At 43.1% G+C, this 20,249-nt stretch overlaps 1 protein-coding gene across 2 annotated transcripts in view; it reads left to right on the top strand.

The window, feature by feature from the left end:
- LOC133376675 (protein lifeguard 3-like) overlaps window positions 1-17,987 on the top strand; it is a 51,379-nt gene extending 33,392 nt beyond the window's left edge. For both annotated transcript variants that reach the window (XM_061609272.1, XM_061609273.1), the window contains exons 3-12: window positions 1,407-1,489; window positions 2,503-2,567; window positions 4,408-4,461; window positions 6,046-6,096; window positions 6,841-6,880; window positions 9,663-9,700; window positions 12,132-12,219; window positions 13,662-13,757; window positions 14,349-14,402; window positions 17,390-17,987. In XM_061609272.1, the coding sequence (XP_061465256.1) occupies window positions 1,407-1,489; window positions 2,503-2,567; window positions 4,408-4,461; window positions 6,046-6,096; window positions 6,841-6,880; window positions 9,663-9,700; window positions 12,132-12,219; window positions 13,662-13,757; window positions 14,349-14,402; window positions 17,390-17,536 (716 nt within the window). In that variant the 3' untranslated portion in view covers window positions 17,537-17,987. The remainder of the gene's footprint in view (window positions 1-1,406; window positions 1,490-2,502; window positions 2,568-4,407; window positions 4,462-6,045; window positions 6,097-6,840; window positions 6,881-9,662; window positions 9,701-12,131; window positions 12,220-13,661; window positions 13,758-14,348; window positions 14,403-17,389) is intronic.
- The last annotated feature ends 2,262 nt before the right edge of the window (window positions 17,988-20,249 follow it).

Genomic DNA, 20,249 nt, shown 5'->3' with positions numbered 1-20,249 from the left:
AACATTCTCTAAGCACTGTGGAGATATAACATGATAAGACAGACCCTGACTGCAGGCTCATAGTCTAATAGACACAATGCAGAAGGGTGGGGAGAAATGAGGAGGGAAGAGGAAAGCCGGCACTTTAGCAGCTGCTCCTTCTCTAGCTTATGAAAGGGGCCACATTGGTCTTTGCCAGGATGTTCTTCCTGAGAGGCGGAGTGTGTCTTGGCTTCCCAGTGGCCCTTGGCCTCTTAGCTGATGGTTAGAGCTGGAATGTGCTTCTGTTCAGCTCTGAAGTTCCATGGGATCTGGTGGGGAAGAGAAAAGTGAAGTTCCCTGAAGCTGCACCTTGGACTAGTTGGTGGTTACAGCATTTCAATGAAACAATAAGCAGAGGGTTGGTTGGAGAAGAAATGGACTGGATGATGAGTCAGATAACCTATTCTATGTGACTTGGGTCAAGAAAACTAGACTAAAGATTATTAATCCTCATTATTTTACTTAGAGATGAGAAACCTGTGACCCTCCAGATGTTGTTGGACTCCAATTCTCATTACTCTCTTGGGTAACATAGCCAATGTTTGGGGATGATGGGAGTTGTAGACCAGCAACATCCTGAAGATCACAAATTCCCCACCTTGATTTAATTCTAAACATATTTTTAATCGCCATTTTATACTCTGTCAGCTTGGTAAGAGAAGACATATCCCTCATGCTTACATATACATATATACATACGCATTGTCCATACATACATATATGTTCTCATTTGCTTTTGAATATGGAGCCATGGTGGTGTGATCAATCTAGGTTATGTTAATGCAGAGTTATATTGCGTATGTGTGTGAGAAAGAGAGACAGACTGACAGACATGGAGGAGGGATTGAGAGTGAACGCCTAAGATACTGTAGGCAACTCTTTCCTTTTGATCTACTAACATGGGAGCATTGTTTGCTAAGAACTAAGGGAATGCCTCTCTGAACACACTGTGTCTTTTGGGTGAAAGACATTTCTAATCATATAAATCTGTCTAAGAAGAGCAGGAACTTAATGCTTCAAGAGTACTTACGATCAAGAAGTAGATTGGGGTCAGTAGCAGCTTCCTGGCAATAAATACCGATGTGCTGAGTTCTAATTAATCTGAGTGATCAGTGCAGAGAGAGAGCACAAAAAAGACAGTGCATTTAGTGAAAGACAGCTGCTAGAGAAGAGTGAAATTAGGGCTCCAGGGCACTGAGAGACCTTCAGCTTTTCAAAGAGATTACTGTATTGGGGGAGGGGGGAATGTTTCCACAAACAAACACAGAAGGTTCTGAAGATAATATGCCAGCCCTGGGTTATTCCCTTCTCCAGCTAGGGCAGGTGCTGTTAATGAGGCATAAATACCATGGAGAAGGTAACTTCATCTTGTCTTCTTTTGACAGGCGATACCTATGGCGGAGGGGATGGGGCTATCCATGTAGCAGACTGGGATGATAAGAAAGTCAGACACATTTTCATCCGCAAGGTAACTGTTTAGGAATTGCTGCTGCATGGTCCCCATTGCAGCCTGTGCTTTAATGGATACCTCTCTTGGAAGAAACTAGTCTGCTGGTTTGCAAAGCAGGAAGAGAATCTGCTGCAAATTCCACAAAGGAATTTGTTCGCGCTGCTAGAAAGAGTGCTGCCCCATTCTGCAGAAGGAATGAACTGTGATTTCAGGGACACAAGTAGGCATGTAGACTTGATAGGGACATGGACTCCTCTTAGAGAATGAAAAGCTGGCTAATAGTGTTATAAGATAAATAATGCTGCTTTGTCAGCTAGTTTTTTGAAGCTCCCCTTCTGCTATGTTTGTGTGGCTGTCTGTGTTTCAGAAACAGAACTGCAATGAAGGACAGTTAAGCCCAAATATGCCTTCATCCAAATACCTAGGTGAGAAGCAGTTCTGTGGGAATGCAATGCATTCCTTGCTCCTCCAAATAATATGGAGGGGGGGCACCTAACTCAGTTTATATTCCTCTAGGGCAGGTGTGGGGAACCTTTGGCCCTCCAAATGTTAATGAACTACATCATTCCTGGCCATTGGCCATGCTTGCTGGGGCTGATGGGAGTCGTAGCTCAGCAATATCTGGAAAGCCAAAGGTTCCCCCACCTGCTCTAGTCTAGGGAATGAGTCAATAATAAACGCCCAGTATGATGCTAAAGAAACTCCAGTCTGCCAACAAACAGGGAAAGCACAGGCTACTGTGGCATGATTCATTGGAAGCATCTAGCCCTTTTCTTTTATGATCTGTGGTGGTTTTGAAAATTTCCTATAGTTCAGATAGCAGTGGAATGAATTTTCATGCTCTCTTGGTAGAGAAATGCATGTGAGAGAAACTATTCCTGAATAAAATAAATACTTGTGGAAGAGGCTAATGTTTTGATGGAGCCAAAGTACAGTACATGACTCAAGATATGGTTACCTTGCGCTTTCAGTGTCTAGGTGGGAATTACTTGGTGTGTAGCCTCACATGTGTTCTGGGTCTTCATTTCCAGGTCTACAGCATCATCTCAGTGCAGCTGCTCCTGACTGTGGGTATTATTGCAGTCTTTAGCTTTGTGTAAGTCTTTGCTCTAACACACATAGACCAATATTGCTTTTCCATGTAAAGTTGGTGTGGGGAACATTTGGCTCTCCAGATGTTACTGAACTCCAGTTTCAATCATCCTGGACATTGGTCATGTTTTCTGGGGCTGATGGGAGTTGTCATTCAGCCAATATCTGAATGACCACAGGCTCTCCACACCTGCTGTAGAGGATTGTCCATAAAATAACTGTAATTGAAATGATGTATTTCTCCCTTTTTGTTTATGTCTAACCTCAGAATATTTATTTTCAGCTTTCATCAGTACTAACGCCAGAATAGTTATTCATATATATGCTATTGGAAAAACACTGGTGATGATTTAGTTCTTTAGTGTTAACTCAGCCACTGGTGGTAAGGAAATAAATCCAACAGTTTGTATCTTTGGCAGTGAATGCTGTTTTTATGTTCCCCTCTGTGGTGCTTCACATGGAATTATTATTTACTGGGGTTAATACCACCAGGGAAATAGAAACTTTGTTTTTTTTACAGCCAAAGGAAAAACTAGTTGTGGCCTCATTTTAGATGTTTACTAGACTATATACTGCAGTTGGAGCATGTCTTAACAGTCTTCTGTTTTTCATCTATTCATTATTATTTATTTGTTTGTTTATTTATTATTTAATTTATATCCCACCCTTCCTCTTAGCAGTAGCCCAGGGCGGCAAACAAAAGCACAAAAACACTTTAAAACATCATAAAAACAGACTTTAAAATACATTAAAACAAAACATCTTTAAAAACATTTTTTAAAAAAGCTTTGAAGACATCTTAAAAAAGAAAAAAAGGTTAAAAACATTGTTTTTTATAAAAGGTTTACAAACATATTAAAAAGCAATTCCAACACAGACGCAGACTGGGATAAGGTCTCAACTTAAAAGGCTTGTTGAAAGAGGAGGGTCTTCAATAGGCACCAAAAAAACAACAGAGATGGCAACTGTCTAATATTTAAGGGGAGGAAATTCCACAGGGTAGTTGCCGCCACACTAAAGGTCCGTTTCCTATGTTGTGCGGAATGGACCTCCTATAAGATGGTATCTGCAGGAGGCTCTGACCTGCAGAGCACAGTGATCGACTGAGTATATAAGGGATAAGACGGTCTTTTAGGTATCCTGGTCCTAAGCTGTATAGGGCTTTGTACACCAAAACTAGAACCTTGAACTTGGCCTGGTAGCAAATGGGCAGCCAATGCAGTTCTTTCAGCAGCGGGGTGACATGTTGGTGATACCCTGCCTCAGTGAGCAGTCTCGCACTGTATTTTGCACCAGCTGCAGCTTCTAGACCAACCTCAAGGGCAGCCCCACATAGAGTGCATTATAGTAATCCAGCCTGGAGGTTACCAATGCATGGACAACAGTGATCAGGCTATCCCAGTCCAGAAACAGCCATAGCTGTCTTACCAGTCGAAACTGGTAAAAGGCACTCCTAGCCACTGAGGTAATCTGGGCCTCTAGTGACAAAAATGGATTTAGGAGCACCCCCAGACTACGGACCTGTTCTTTCAGAGGGAGTATGACCCTATCCAAAGCAGGCAACTGACCAATTATCCGAACTCAGGAACCACCAACCCACAGTGCCTCCGTCTTGCTAGGATTCAATTAATTCGATTATTATGATGATGACATATGGAAAAATCTTCGTGTTTAGCAATGAGGGGGAGATCAGAATTGGAGTGTGAAGGGATTATAAAGCTTTCTTGAAGAGCCAGCATCCTGATCAGTTTTAAAAGTGAAGCTATGTGTATTCAGTTTACCCAACCCCAATGATGATTGTTGGAGAAGATTCTTATCCCATATAATCTTCACTCTCTCCCCAGTGAACCTGTATCCAGTTTTGTGCGGAGAAATGTTGCTGTATATTATGTATCTTAGTAAGTATCACCTTTTCTCCAGTACAGTAGGGCCCCACTTACCGGCGCTTCGCTTTCTGGCAGTCCGCTAATGTGGTGGCTTTCAATTAGGGGAAATTCCCTGTTTTAAAGCCGATTTTGCACTTTTGCGACATTTTTGTGTTATTTTTGCACGACGCGCCCCATTATGCTCGATGGGTTCCGCTTTACAGTGATTTCCGCTTTATGGAGGCAGTTCGGAGCGGAACCTGCCGTATAAGCGGGGCCCGCCTGTATGCTGATAGGACAGTGCTGCCAAATACAGCTCTGGGCCCAGTTCTGAGCTTTGTGCAACACCATGAGCTGCATCTGTACTTTCTGCTGCTACAAATCTGGGTAGTTATAGGTGGCCTCTTACCCTGTGAGGCCTGCTTGTAACTGGGAATTCTGGCAGGCATCAGTACTTGGCATGGCCAAGCAAATAAGTGGTGCCAATGGATATTTGGAGGGCCTGCCAAGCTGACCCCCAGGCCTTGTGGCTCTCCCAAAGCCATCAATGCTCTCATAGCACTTGAAAGTCCAGCAAGGATTAAAAATTGCCAGAGTGGGCCAAACAGGGCACTCCTCTACAGGGACAGGCAGACATTTTGCCCGGGGTTCTTCAGAAACTTGAAAACTGTGCCTGTGGTAGCAGGGGTGGATCTTTGATTTAAATGACTTCATTGCATGGCGAGACATTACAAGCACCCAACTTGTTTCTATATGGTTAGATGCATACCAGCATCAGTTTACACACATTGCCTGCCTCTGTTGTCACCCTTTGGCAAGGCTGGAGGTGGGATGGGGCCATAATAATTAATTGTCTTGGTGTTAATAAGGATGTTCGTACTCAGCTACATCTTTCCCTCAAATTCCCATTTCTATTTTGAGTACAGAACTTTGTCATGGAGCATGGTGAATGGGAGATAATGTTAAAGCTGCACATTTAACCTGTGAGTGAGTCCTGTTGAACTCTGTGGGACTTATGCACACTCACCTGGAAATAAGATTAGACTACAAATCAGCTATATCCTGTCATTGGTGAAACAAGCCTAGTGATAACTGATCATCTCTCCTAGGGATGGTGAACCTATGGCCCTCCAAGTGTTGTTGGATTCCAGCTCCCATCAGCCTCAGCCACCATGGCCAGTGGTAAACGATGATGAGAGCTGTAGTTCAGCAAGATCTGGCGTGTCATACGTTCCTTACCCCTGGTCTATCCCATCAACTCTGTGTGCTTAAGAATAAAATTTATAGCAGAAGCAGCAGTAGACAAGCCTAGATCTGCTGAGATATGATGTACCGTATAGAGAGAAAGCAACTGAGGCTAAAGTTCTCTTTGAGGTACAGGGAATGGTGCTCAGGAGTGGCCTGAATGTCATTTTATTTATATTTAGTTAATTTAAATCCTGTCCATCCTCCCAAAGGAGCCCAGGTCCCACACCACTACCATTGCAGCAAAATTAGCTGCTAATGCATCTGAAATGCCTGTCTTTGTGTCTGTGGGTGGGTGGATAAGTGCTAAGCTGTTATAGATATGAGATCCTACTATGATTCAAACATATAACTCTTCCTTCCTTCCCCCAGCGCTGTATTCTTTGTCACTTACCTGGTGCTGGTATGCTGTGAGGGCCCACGGTGAGTGTGTGTGGGATATACTTGGTGACTGAGGGATATATTAGTGGGTGAACGAGTTGCTGCCTATGATGCCAGGATTTGAAATGGTTGGGAGTCGGGCAATATGGGAACATTTCTCTCTACAACAATTCCCAAAATACATAAGAAGAACCCTATTGGATCAGGGCAAAGACCTATCTAGTGCACCATTCTATTGTTAAAGTGGCCAGCCAGATGCCTGTGGGACCCGGGTGTAACTAACTTGTGAACAGAAATGTAGGAAGTTCATTGTTGTAGGTCTTTTTCTTTCACACGCACAAAAACACCCCATAATAAAAGTTATATATGTTGTTAAAAGGAGGATGTTATATTAGGTTGGAAAGGAGGTATGAAGGAGAATTTGAAGCGGTCTGTGGGGGAAATTGATGGAGATATGAGCTGTGAAGAACTCTCTTTGAGGGTTGGTGGGGAATACTAGATGATTTGAGAGCTACCCTTGCATCCAGCAATGGGAAACGGTTGCTCAAGACAGCAAATTTCATTAGGGGGTGTCATTTTCCTGCCTCCAGTCTCATTGTTTTCTCTTTTCAGAAAAGAAAAAGGGTAGGGTAGGGTAGGATTGGGACATGCCTGACCTCTTTGCTTCAGATGGAAAAAGGTCTGTGGCTAGTGCTGGGAGGATATGCTGAAATGTATGTCCCAAAATGATGTCCTTCCTTGAAGTGGCACTGCTTACGTATATTCTGTCTTTTTAATCTCTTCCAGGAGACGCTTCCCATGGAATCTCATCCTTCTGACAGTCTTTGTAAGGACACATTTTGCTTGCAGGGCTTGGGCTGCTAGTAGTGGAATCCCCATGGTGGTGGGAGAAATTTTCTTCTGTGACATTTTTATTCCACCCTTCTTCCTCGTTGCTCAGGGTTGCATATATAGGGTTGTCCACAGCCCTCCCCAAACTGGGCCAACCTGAGGGACACCCAACCAAGATCCTTCCCTGAATCAATTTGAGAGCAGGGCTGATGTTTAATTAGGGTTTTTAAAATCCTAATGAAACATACAGTTGGGGGTAGTGGGTCTCCTCCCCCCTCCGCACTGCGAGGAAGAGGGTTCAGTCCTGCAGGGTGCTGTTTCCTCAGTGTGGTCCATGTGGGGGAACGTGCTGGGTCTGCCTGCCCATTCTCTTTCCCACCTGATGCCCCACCCTGACAGCCTCAGGTTGCAGTCCTGGCCAACCCCATTAGATCCAGACCAGGACTCACTGGTGTGTTTTTTTCTGTCATGTTTAATGCAAAATCTCAGCTTAGAGCATTTCATAGATCAGCTTACAGACAACATAGGTCTCTACAACTCTACAAGGCATAGACAGGCAAAGCTACTCAAGCAAAGATGTCACAATAACATGTTGCTTGGACCACTTAAGTAGGCTTGGGGCAGCCTCTCTACTTGCATGGGAACTGTCCCCCGGATCAGGACTGGACAAGCAAACGGGCACTCCTTCGCAGGGGCTGGAGAGAAGGCTCAGTCTGTTCATGCCTGCACAATTGCCAGTGCGCCCTTGGCAATGGTGGTTGAGACATCTCCACCAAGTCCTCCTCCCACTTCCCTGGTCTTGCCTGCTGTTCCTCCCCCTCCCCCTCCTCCCCGGTAGGCTGAGACGGAGTCATTTTGGAAGGCGGCTTGGGAGAGCAGGGGGAGTCAGGAGGCGCAGGAGGAGGAGGCTCCTCGCCCAATAGGTGCCTCTGGGTGGGAGTCTCACTAGCCAGACTGCTGAAGTCCTGCCTAGTCTCATCCCACTCCCTTGGTAGATCACTGAGACCATCTCCAGGATCCCAGTCTTCATCCCCCTTCTGCTTGCTTTGCCAGGAGTTCTCTGTGGGGCGCATAACAGTTGCTCCAAGCAGTCAAGGGCTATCTCCATTTGACTTGGGTGAAGTCTGGATTCTCCCAAATCAGCCTGGCTTGGGATTCAGGCTTTGGCTGTATCCAGTGCACAGCCCTAGTATGCATTGTTCTGCCCCTTCCCCATCCTCCTCATAGCCTTATGAGGTAGGTTCAGCTGAGGGATTGTGTCAGCTCAAGGTCTTGTCCTATGAACTTCATGGTTATGTGAGCTCAAACCTCCCTGGCCCTAGTGTAACACCAGTATAGATGGTCCTGAGATAGACTAAGAAGCATAGATTTGATGTGTTTTTGATTGAAACTTTTGAAAAGTAAAAATTCCAGAAAAGTCACAACTGCAAAAGATACAAAATCCTCTGTGTCTAGTCTAGCATTATATTCCAGACAACACCTGAAATAATTTGCATGTAGCTTAACCTAAGCAAAAGATTTTCAAACAGTCAGCATCCAGTCTAGTTCTAGATTTGAAAGCTACATGCTATTATGGAGAATCCTTCCTTTCCATACAAAACTCTTCCAGGTATATATAGTTGTATTACATTTTGGAGACCTTTTTCTTACTGTGCTGCAGCAATTCCAGGCAGTTTAGTTAAAAGATATTTATTGTTCTTAAGGTCCCATTTTTATGAATGTATTAGCTCTCTGCGTGGATCATGGTGTTGTGGGTTGGCAAAAGCATTCTTGTTAAGAGATTAATAATAAAATAATTTGTTTATATCCTGCTCTTCTACTAAAAGTCCCCAGAGTGACACATAATCTTAAAGCCATATCATAAAATTAGTAAAAAGTACATACACAGCAACCATTTCCCCCCAAAAACTTAATATAAATAAACACTTAAAAGTGAAGCAAAACCAAAGCTTAACAGCAGCAAAGATAAAATATGCTGTGCATTAAAACTAGCAATAATAAAATTTGATGTTGCACAATGGCTGTGTACACATCATACCTTTGAAAGCACTTTTTTTGTCCCAAAGAATCCTGGGAACTTGGTTTAAGAATGCTGGGAACTGCAGCTTTGTGCGGGATAAACTATAGATTCTTTGGTGGGAATGTGCTTTGAATGTGCTTTCAAGGTATGGTGTGTATGCAGCCTATTGAAATACAAGTGTCTTCAATTTCTGGTGAAAGAGATACAAAGAGAGTGCCTGACAAATTTCAGTTGGAAGAATCTTCAAGAGTTGTGGCACCACTACCAAAAAAGCCCTGTATTGCTTGTGCTCACTCCCCAAATCTCCCAAGGTGCCACTGAGAGCAAGTACTCTGATATTGATCTTAGTTCCTGGGCAATCATGTGGGAGCAAGCAATTCCTAAGGTGAGAGTGGCAAACAGGTATTGTAGAATTCCAACTCTCATCAACCCTGACCATTGGTTATGTTGGCTGGGGCTGCCTGGAGTTGGAGTCCAAGAACAATGGAAGGGCTACAGGTTAACCACCCCTCCTCTAAGGTAACCTGGTGCTAAGCCATTTAGGGACTGGAACTAGAGTTCCCTCCTTGTCCTACTAGCTGTGCAATTTCCCATGATTGTACTTATTTCATAAGGGTAACCGTAAGCAGAAAGTACCAGAGACAAAAGCTTCATCAGGTTTTAATTCGAAGCTAGCTGAAGCTCTTTGAGAATATGGAGCATTTTTGGCGATATGCCATAGCAGCAGTGATCAACTTCAGTTTCTGTTTTTTTCTAGACGCTGGCCATGGGATTCATGACAGGCACCATTGCTAGGTAAGATACAAAAGTAACATCTTTTTTTCTTTCCTTCTAGCAATTAAACTTGAGCTTCTGGAATGTCTGCTTAGTGGGAGGTTTTCTGGGACTGTATTGACTTAAGAATCTTATGCCTAAAAAAATGAACAATTAAAATTCAGCAGTAGTTAACTAGAATGTCCCTGAAAAAAACAGATCCAATTTTTGTTAGCCAAACAATCAGTTTTTCTCTTAAGCTTCTAGCAAACATCCTTAAGTACAGATTTTTCTGAACAATTGCTACCATTCATGGACTACTTCTTGATACAGGCCTGCTTAACTATTGGATGTTGTATAATGTATTACGTATCATCTTATTGAGTGGAAAAATCCATAATAGAGCTCTCATACCTGCACTTGGCCACCAACCTCATCTATTATATATTTTGGAAAGTTGTCTGTTCGCTATGTATTTGGACACTTCTTAAGATATCATAGCCAAGTCTTGCGTGATGGTTCCTGAAATCAAGGAGCAGGTTTTCATCTTTTTGGATACAATTAGATGCCATTTTGAATCAAGATGGTGGACTGAACCTTTCAAAACTTCAATGATTTTTTTGTTATATTTCCCAAGCAGGACAAAGTACAAGACTGCTAGTATTCCTATAAGAGAATTGAGTACTCTCCTAGCATTTCAAACTATGTGACCATAACATTGTGGTTAGCAGCTAGTTTTACTGGAGGAAAATTGTGGGCCAAGGCTGTGCTACCTCCCCATACATGGGCAAGTTTTATACCTGTTCTTCCCTCCACAACTCCTTTTGCCTCTGGCCTAGTTACTATGAAAGGCCAAAGGATATCACTCAAATGCCAGACTGGCACAGTGGATCCTACATGGGAGGAGTCCCTCTGGCTAAAAATCTAATGAGTTGTTATCCAGTGTGCTGTCAACAGGGATTGGCTGTACTTCAGTGGTAGAGTGCCTGCTTTGCATGCAGCAGGTATCTCCAGGTAGGGCTGGGAAAGTCCCATAAGTGAAATAATGGAGATCCTCTGGCAGTCAGTGTGGACAATACTTAGGTAGATGGACTAATGGTCTGATTCAGTATAAGGCATCTCTCCTCTTCCTTTCTGTCTCTCTCTTGTATCTGGATGAGACTTTTGCAGGGAAGGTTACTTTCACAAAGATGGCATGCATTTCAAATCTCATGGCTGTGATTTAATCACAGGGGTTTGAAGGCCCTGGAGATGCTCCACAAACTTGTTACTGTATTATCTTGATGAAAACCACTTTGGCCCAAGCATACTTCTGTTCCTTGTACCATCTATTGCTATATGACTATTCAGCTGTAAATATCTGAAATATCATTTCTGGAATGTTCAACTTACACCTAACACACTCATTTAAGTCCCACTCTAGAGTGAGCAGGGGAATGCATGACTCATCTAGAAAAGATGATGCATCTTCCTTGCCTTGAGGTGTGTATGTAAGGGAAGTTCTGTCTGACTATACCCCTAAAATGTGAGACTGATGTATATGCTGCCCTGGGCTCCTGCTGGGAGGATGGGCAGGATATAAATAAAATAATAAATAAATATATTGGAAAGAGGGTCAAGGTGTGACGAAGTGTCAGCAGCAGTATCAAAGAGGCTGGCAAAATAGTTGCCTCCGCTGCATGATCTCTCCACTTGCTGTTGCTAAACCGTTTCCTGGGAAATGAAAGCAATTTTCAGCCACAAACTCATCCATCTCAGTTGGGCAAGAGGGTGTGGAGTGCTTTGTTTCTCCAAGGTGAGGTGGCAATGGTGATGGAGTAGCTAGCCAAGTGACTATAGAATACCATATTTTGATTCACTGCTATGTTATAGGGTGTATTAAAATGTGGCCTCAAAGTGTATTTGTGGTGCTTTTGAGCCTCTTTTGTGATACATGTCTGCCTAAACTATAGCTATGTTTTATTTGGAAGAGAGCCCAGTTAACATCAAGAGGACATATTCCTGAATAAATTGCTTAGAATCAGAGTGGATGGGAAAATTTCTCAGTTGTCATAGTATACTGAAATATGTTAGCATTTCTCATCCGAAAGTACTTAATTATAATAGGCACCTGTCACTAGCATTTGTTGAAAAAATGTAGAGCAATCCAGTGACCAAAAAAAGGCTGTTAAGTGCAAAGGTTTGAGTAGTAAGGTAAGACAACTTGGGCTGTAATACAACTTGCTTCTAAATAAATGCATTTAGAAGTAAAATACTAACTCAAAATAATGTTGCTTCTCTTAATGGCTCAACAGCATTAATTCTCTTCTGTTGTGACATGTTTCTTTTACATTTCCTTGTTATTGATATGTAAATAGTCCTGACTTTAGCCCTAAAATGTGCACGTAAGATTCAGTAGCAAAAGATACTGTTGTCATAATGCAAACGAACAAAACATTTTAGGTAAAATAATAATTTAGCTTTCTATTTGCAGCATGTACAATACAAAGGCTGTTTTGCTTGCCATGTTAATCACAGCTATCGTGGCCATAATTGTCACCATCTTCTGCTTCCAGACAAAGGTGAGACATGTTTCTTTCTTGGAAGTAACATCAGTGTGTTCAGACATTTGGGTCAGACATATGTCTCCAATATGTTATCTGAAGTGTGTCACCACAGAAGTTTCTTGATGCTTTTTAATAGCTGAGGTTTGATGAAGCTGACCTTTCTGTATTCTCAGTGCTGCTTATAGTCACTTGCCCACTTGGATTGGTTGCACAGGCAAACAAAGTGGGGCTTGCCGCTGCACTGATCAGTAGTTTGGCAGCAGCTGCAAACCCCACTTTATTTGCCTGCATGGAATTTCAAACAGGCAAAGGAAGCATTTCCCTATGGGGTTTGCTGTAAGTTGGCGCTTACAGAAAGCCCCACTTCAGGTAGACATTGGCTGCACTACAGAGTTCCAGTTGCAAACTGTGTAGTGTAGCTAATCCCAGCAGAGTTTTCTGGCAGCAACCCTCCTTTGCCAAGGAACAATCAAGAGTGCACGTAAAGCTCCCAATTGTTCCTTTGCAGTCATATCTTTACTTGCCTCACACCTGACATCATATATGAACTCTGATATGGGGTAGGTGGGCATGCTTTGAGGAAACCGGTCTTATGGGGCAATTTAGGACCCCTACCAGGTCTAATTTGGCCCATCAGCTGGAAGTTCCCTACTGCTACTATAAGCTGTCCAAATGGATTGATAGATGCCTTGTGTGTTGTTGCCTTTGATGCATGCTAAATTTGTGTACTAAGAGGTCTGTCCTCCATTGGTGGATTAAGTGGCTAGTCAGACAAGCTTGAAATGCCTGATGAAATCTCAGAAGCTATGTGTGAGGCAGAAGTATCATAATTATACAAATATTGGCTGAAAATCTACATAACATATAGAAGATGCAGAGGGAGTATGCACTTGTCCTGCCTTATGCCCCCAGCATCAAATTAGGGGTCTGCTCAAGATCTCAAGGTCAATTTATTCTAGCTCTTTGTCAAGATGCTAGGATTTACTAAATCTATGTTCTCCAGACAGTAGTGGAGGAGAAGAGCCCAGTAGTAGAGTCTTCATAGCTAGAAAGGACATATAATTGGGCTGTAAAAGCTCAGTGGTGGTGGGGAAGTGATTGATGTGGTCTCCAAAGTATCGTTTCAAGATTGGCAGTGATCCTCTGGACTTTCCTGAATTTTATTTTATTGTATTTATAATAAAAATCACAATGGATACTGATAAAATACAATGTGTATGAAATAGAAGCAGTGTCTCTGTACTTCACCAAATAGTTATTGGTTGTGCATTATCTATGAGACAAAAATATGTAACACCAAAGTGTGGAATCTCCTTCTACCCCTGCTCCAGCAATTTAAAGAATGCATATTTTTCTTGCACAATGAAGTGTTTGCTTCCTGAGAAATTGAGGTGTGTAGAATGAACTAGTTGCTAATTGCACCTTTCCCTCAAAATGTGTCTTACTCTGGTTGGCAGGTGGATTTCACATCCTGTGCTGGCTTGTTCTGTGTGTTGGGCATTGTTGTCATGGTGACTGGAATTATCACAGCCATAGTTCTGGCCTTCAAGTATGTAAGTAACTGACACTGGAAACTTGATGGGGATGGGATTGATGATAGATGCAATAGTTCCTCTGGATCTGACACTTTAACCTTTCTTTATAGCAGGGGAAGGGAATCTGTAGCTGTCCAGATGTTTCTGGATTCCACCTCACATCATTCTTGCCCACTGGCCATACTGTGTGGGTCTCTGATGGAAGTTGGCAATCCAAAAACATCTGGAGGGCACAGGTTTCCCATCCCTGCTTTACAGCTCCAAATAATAGGTCATGTGTATGTGATTTGAATTTGACCACTGCATATTGACATCAATTATCAACTTCTATTGATAAATAACTGTAACTGACGAAATGCCTGCCTCAGTGAAGTTAGTTGTGATTTGGAGGTTGTGGATGATCAAACCTTCCTTTTTGAAAGGTTCAGTCCTTTCTGCGCCCCCCCCCCAATCCCTCTAAATGTGTTCTGTAACGATGCTCACATTTCATTCCCATCATATGCTTCTATTTGTGCCACATGAAGAGGTCTAGAAAAACTCTCAGTAAAGTTTTAAATGAAATTTAAAACGCTCTGTTGCAGAGTAACAATCATTTCTCTTTTCTTGCAGATCTATTGGCTCCACATGCTGTATGCTGCCATTGGCGCAATTGCCTTCACCCTGGTTAGTAAAGAAGTTGATGCCCGCGTGTATAAATAGTAACAAGTCATTTAGGCTTGTTGCGTGTCCTACCTCAATAGGACTCAAGGCAGTTAGCATTGGTGGGAAACAACAACCTTGCCTACATCTTGTGTTTATCCTCTGTACCGTGTTGTAAATAATAATAACATAGGAAATTATTGTCCATCCCCTATGCCCCATTCATTTTAGTCTCTCCCCTCCTAGCTCCTCTTTCACATCCCTGCCTGCCTTCTGGCTTTAAAGCCAGAAAATGGGGAGCTGGGATGGGTGGCTGCTGTACTCCCTTTTCAAATGCATTTATTCCACCTCCTTAATAGTGTAAAGGCCCATGGTTGTAAGAACAGAAGAGCAAGAAAGAGCCCTGTGTACAACTTCAAGGAAGGCTGTGTGCTGGCTCTTTGTCTCCCATCCAGTATTTAAAGACTTAGTGGCTGAATCTGGTTTCCTGTTGTTAAAGTGTGGCTCCTACATTTGTGGTTCAATCTCTGCAGCAGTGGGGACTTGGACTTGTCACTTAGAAACAATTTTAGTTATTTTAAGTGACTGGGCAGGCAGCTAATTACAAGCCTCCTGGACCAAATGGGGGTGGGCTGATTTGGACAAGGGGAGTGGTTACGTAGTTTCTCTTTCTCTCTCTCTTCAAAAGCAAGATGTGTATGCCAAAAATACATGGATTTTGGAAGCTAATTTCTAAGAATGGAAAGGAGTGTGAGATTATGGGTAGGAAAGTTAAAAAGATGGGGCATATTGGCCATGGATTGTGAAACAACGCACAAATGAAACTGGAATATTTAGTTTACTATTCATACATACACGTTCAACCATAGGTTAAAGCTTGCTAGTCTGATATTACAGCTTTCTATGAACTGGCAAATCCTATGCCTACCCCAGCTTGATAACATGCCTGCCTTCACAGACATTTTTCTTGTTACTTATGAGGCTCAGTGGCTTGGATCCCAAGATAAGTTTAACTTCAACAAATTCATGGAAGTTTCCTGTCTTCTCCTCCCCTCCTCACACTGCCATATTCCACATTGTTCAGAAGCTTCCCCAAGAACTAACCCCACTGAACTCACTGAGACCTACTTCTTAGTATAGGATTGCACTGTTAACTTGAGATCCAAGCCAATGTGTGGCTCTCTCTTTTTTCTGCTTTAAAAAACATTTAAAGCCAGAGTTAATATTTTTTCCAGCTAATATTTAAAGAGCTTCATACTCACCATGTTTCAATTAGTGTCATTATTTGCTGAACCGTAAGGTTTTAACTTTGAATATTCAAACCTGCTTTTAAGCAAAGATAAAGAGCTTGTGCTCCAAAGTGGAGTAATGAAGGGTCAGCAGGGAGGATGGAGAGGGTGATAGAGAAAATTTTTCCCTTGAAATCTATTGAATGGAAATAAAAATGGTAGGAGATAAGACAGTATTTCTGAAGTCGTGGGACAAATATATTAGTTCAGGAGTCACAAACGTTTTATTTATTTATTTATTTGTTAAATTTTTATACCGCCCCACTAGCATAGCTCTCTGGGCGGTGTACAACAAAGAAATACAAATATATACAATAAAATCCCATAATAAAATACAACAAAATATAAGAGAGTAAGAGTTTTGGCACATTTCGAATTCTGAGAGAGTGCTGAGGGCACCAGTCACAAAATGCTACTATGGGTCCATGGAATAACACAAAATGGCTGCTGGGGGGGGGTATGGCATAACACAAAATTAGAGAGAATACTGTCCTTTCTCCCCCCCCCCCCCACAACCTCAGCTGTGTCCTGTTGGTCCTGCTGGTAGTGATACAGCCGTTGAAGGCACAAGAACCCTGTTTTTCTCAGTGCCAGTCCTAAACCAAAACATAGGCTGCCAGCTGGTACTTACTTACCTGGGACTAAGCCCCATTAAACACAAAGAGACTTCCTTCCGAAGTAGACATGTATAGTATTATACTGTAAGTTAACTATACAGTGAATTCTTAATGAGTGGCTGAACATCAGTTCCTGTACAGCAGGAGACATGCCTAAGCCTTTTTGCAAAGTTTTCACATTTTGCATTTGCCATTTGTGGAAGGGATTCTTTAACATCCATTCACACTTATTGTGTAGTAGTATTTGCAGAAAATCATTTCTAGGAAATACCTGATTTCAGACAAGCCCACCACAGGAAAGATGCATCCTGGTTGCTAGGTAAAAAGGAAGGGCAAACTACAGAGATTCCAAGGACTTCTAGGGGGAAAAGGCAGATGCTGGAAAAGTGCACTAAAGGAGAAAGGAAAACTGAAGCTCTTTAAGACCCTGGGACTTCTGCCTGGTGTCCAAAAAAGCTCACTTATCAATCAAAGCTCTGACTTCACTCATTGGATTAAAACACTGACAGCCGGGAGCAGCTAGGCTGGCTCATTTCACAGAAATTGCTTAGAAGGGTATCTGAACATTAAAGACCTTTCTTTTTAGGAGGGCTAGAGACTTGCTTAAACAAAAAGATCAGAGTCTGGTTCCCCTTCCTGGGGCCACCAATGAAGGCCCTTGTGGTTGGTGACCCCTCTATTAGTTGGACCCAAGGTTGTTTTTCACTCGTAAATCAGGGATGGGGAACCTGTGGCCCTCCAGTTGTTGCTGGGCTACAATTGCCATCACTCCTGAGCATTGGCCATGCTGGCTAAGGCTGATGAGAGATGGAGTCTAACAACATTCAGAGGTTCGCAACATCTGGAGGGCCACAGGCTTCTCATCCTCGTTATAATGTTATCACCACCAGCACTACCTGCTAATGCCATTGTCAATCCTTCAGGGAGCTTTGGTCGGTTCTGGTTTCTTATAGGATGTGCATGCAGGTATGTTTCTCTTTCATGTGAAGCAGGCCCCAAGCCTAGATCTTATGTGTTTCCATGCCCATAAAGGGCACAGAATGCTTTTATTTTCAGATAATTTCTTCAGACTTGTTACTAACCACTTCCTCATGACTTCCTACAGTTTCTTGCCTATGATACCCAGTTGGTGCTGGGGAACAGAAAACACACGATCAGCCCTGAGGAATATGTCTACGGAGCCCTCAAGATCTACACAGACATCGTCTACATCTTCACCTTCCTCTTGCAGATTGTGGGCAGCAGAGATTAGGAAGCTGAGATCCTACATCTGTGCAAGGACTTCTGGCAACTCTCCCCAAAAGTTCAGGAGAACCCTACTTTGACTTTTTGAATATAATGTCATCTTGTGTTGCTCTCTCCTCTAGAATGTATAGAAGCTACTAGGGGATTCACATAGTGGACAGTGATAAAGATAAGAGATGAAACATTGTATACACTGTAGATATTGACTCTAATTTGTAAAATGTCTTTTATTCCTCTATTTCCACATGTGGAGCCCCTTTTGTGTATCTAGTGCTCTGGATACGTGAATGTGTATCACAACATTAGTGTGTTGTATCCTAGTCCTTTCAGCTTATCTCTTATTTGTATTTTTTGTCAGCATACTTATCTAAAATTTAGAGGACTCTTCCAATTAGAAAATTTAGAGTCTCAGGGCTCCACTATATAAGTGCAAATAAAATATATATTTTTGAATAAAATCTCCTAGATGGATGTGAATGTGGGCAGGGGGTGGGTGGGATACACTGGTTGCCTTTGCAATACTAATGTCATCCTGTAAGTGTCTGCTCAGAATTAAGTCCCACCAAGTTCAGTGGGGCATACTCCCATGGCTATGCATGCTGATCTGGAAGCAGTTACCACTGGACACAGTTAGATTTGCTTCAACGTAAACATGCATAGGATTGCTAGTGCGGCGATTTTAAGGTGGGGCATCACGTGGTCAGAGCAACAAGAAAGGTGAATGGTTTTTGCAGTGAGGTATGAGGTGACCAAGGTGAAGCAATGGAAGATCAGAAAGACTGCAGTAGTCTAGTTGAGAGGCGACCAAGGCATGGATCAGAATTTTTGCTGCGGAGACAGGGAAGAAGAACTGTATTTCTGCAATGCTGTAAGGCCGATGTGGGGAACCTTTGGCCCTTGAGATTTGTAGTTCAGTAATATCTGATCAGTTCCAGCAAACATTGGCTAATAGCCAGTGGGAGTTGTAATTCAGCAACAACTGGAGGACCAAAGGTTCCCCACAACTGTTGTAAGGGGTGAACTGATATTGCTTGGCTATGGACTGAACATGGGGAACAAAGGAGGGAGGGGGAGAGAGATCAAAGATAAAATCAGGGCTGCATGCCTATTCAGCAGTGGTAACACTCTCAGCGGCTTTTGATACCATCGACCATGGTATCCTTCTGGAGAGGCTCGCGGAGTTGGGAGTTGGAGGTACTGCTTGGCAGTGGTTCCGCTCCTACTTGGCGGGTCGTCTCCAGAAGGTAGTGCTTGGGGAACATTGCTCGACACCGCGGGCTCTCCAATATGGGGTCCCGCAGGGGTCAGTTTTGTCCCCCCTGCTTTTTAATATCTACATGAAGCCGTTGGGAGAGGTCATCAGGAGTTTTGGAGTGCGTTGTCACCAGTATGCTGATGACACGCAGCTCTACTTCTCCTTTTCATCTTCAGGTGAGGCTGTCGATTTGCTGAACCGTTGCCTGGCCGCGACAATGGACTGGATGAGAGTTAACAAACTGAAGCTCAATCCAGACAAGACTGAGATGCTGTTGGTGGATGGGTTCTCTGATCGGATGGTGGATATATAGCCTGTCCTGGATGGGGTTACACTCCCCCTAAAGGACCGGGTTCGTAGTCTGGGAGTCTTTTTAGACTCTTCCCTCTCACTTGAGGCTCAAGTAGCCTCGGTGGTTAGGAATGTGTTTTACCAACTTCGGTTGGTAGCCCAGCTACGTCCCTATTTTAGTAAAGAGGACCTTACATCAGTGGTACATGCTCTGGTAACCTCACGTTTGGATTACTGTAATGCGCTTTACGTAGGGCTACCTTTGAAGACAGTTCGGAAGCTACAACTAGTGCAAAATGCGGCGGCCAGATTGCTGACAAGGACCAAGCGGTCCGAGCATATAACACCTGTTCTGGCCAGCTTGCACTGGTTGCCAATATGTTTCCGGGATTCAAAGTGTTGGTATTAACCTATAAAGCCTTATACGGTGCGGGACCACGATACCTTGCGGAACGCCTCTTCCGATATGAACCGGCCCGTGCACTACGTTCTGCTACGAAGGCCCTCCTCCGGGTTCTAACTCACAGGGAGGCCCGGAGGGTGATGAGAAGATCTAGGGCCTTCTCAGTGGTGGCCCCTGAACTATGGAACAGTCTCCCGGAGGAAGTACGCCTGGCGCCGACTCTGCTCTCCTTCCGGCGCCAGGTCAAAACCTTCCTGTTCTCTGAAGCATTTTATGTTACACTGATTTACTTTTAAAAATGTTTATTGTATTGGATTGTTGATTGTATTTTAGTATTATTTTGTTATTCATTGTATTTTTATGCTATTTTATGTTCACCGCCCAGAGAGCTATTGCTAGTCGGGCGGTATATAAATTTAATAAATAAATAAATAAATAAGAGCAAGGCCAAACAAGAGATGGATCGATTTCATAAAGGAAGCCACAGACCTGAATTTACAAGATCTGACCAGGGTCGTTCATGACAGATGCTCTAGGAGGTCGCTGATTCATAGGGTCGCCATAAGTTGTGGTTGACTTGGAGGCACATAACAACAGGGAAAGTATATTGGGATAGGAAGGCTTGGGAGGAAAAATTAGTTCAGTCCTGGACATACTGTGTTTCAGATTATGACAAAGCAAGCAGAAATATAGGGGGGAAATCAGGATTGGAGTGAGGGACAGTTCAGGGGTACAGATGTGGAACTTGGTGGTACTGAAAGCACATGTGAT

This window comes from Rhineura floridana, chromosome 2 (genome assembly GCF_030035675.1).
Source record: "Rhineura floridana isolate rRhiFlo1 chromosome 2, rRhiFlo1.hap2, whole genome shotgun sequence".
NCBI classification, from domain to species: domain Eukaryota; kingdom Metazoa; phylum Chordata; class Lepidosauria; order Squamata; family Rhineuridae; genus Rhineura; species Rhineura floridana.
The sequence above is the reverse complement of the archived record's forward strand: the minus strand, read 5'-3'. Positions and strand labels throughout refer to the sequence as shown.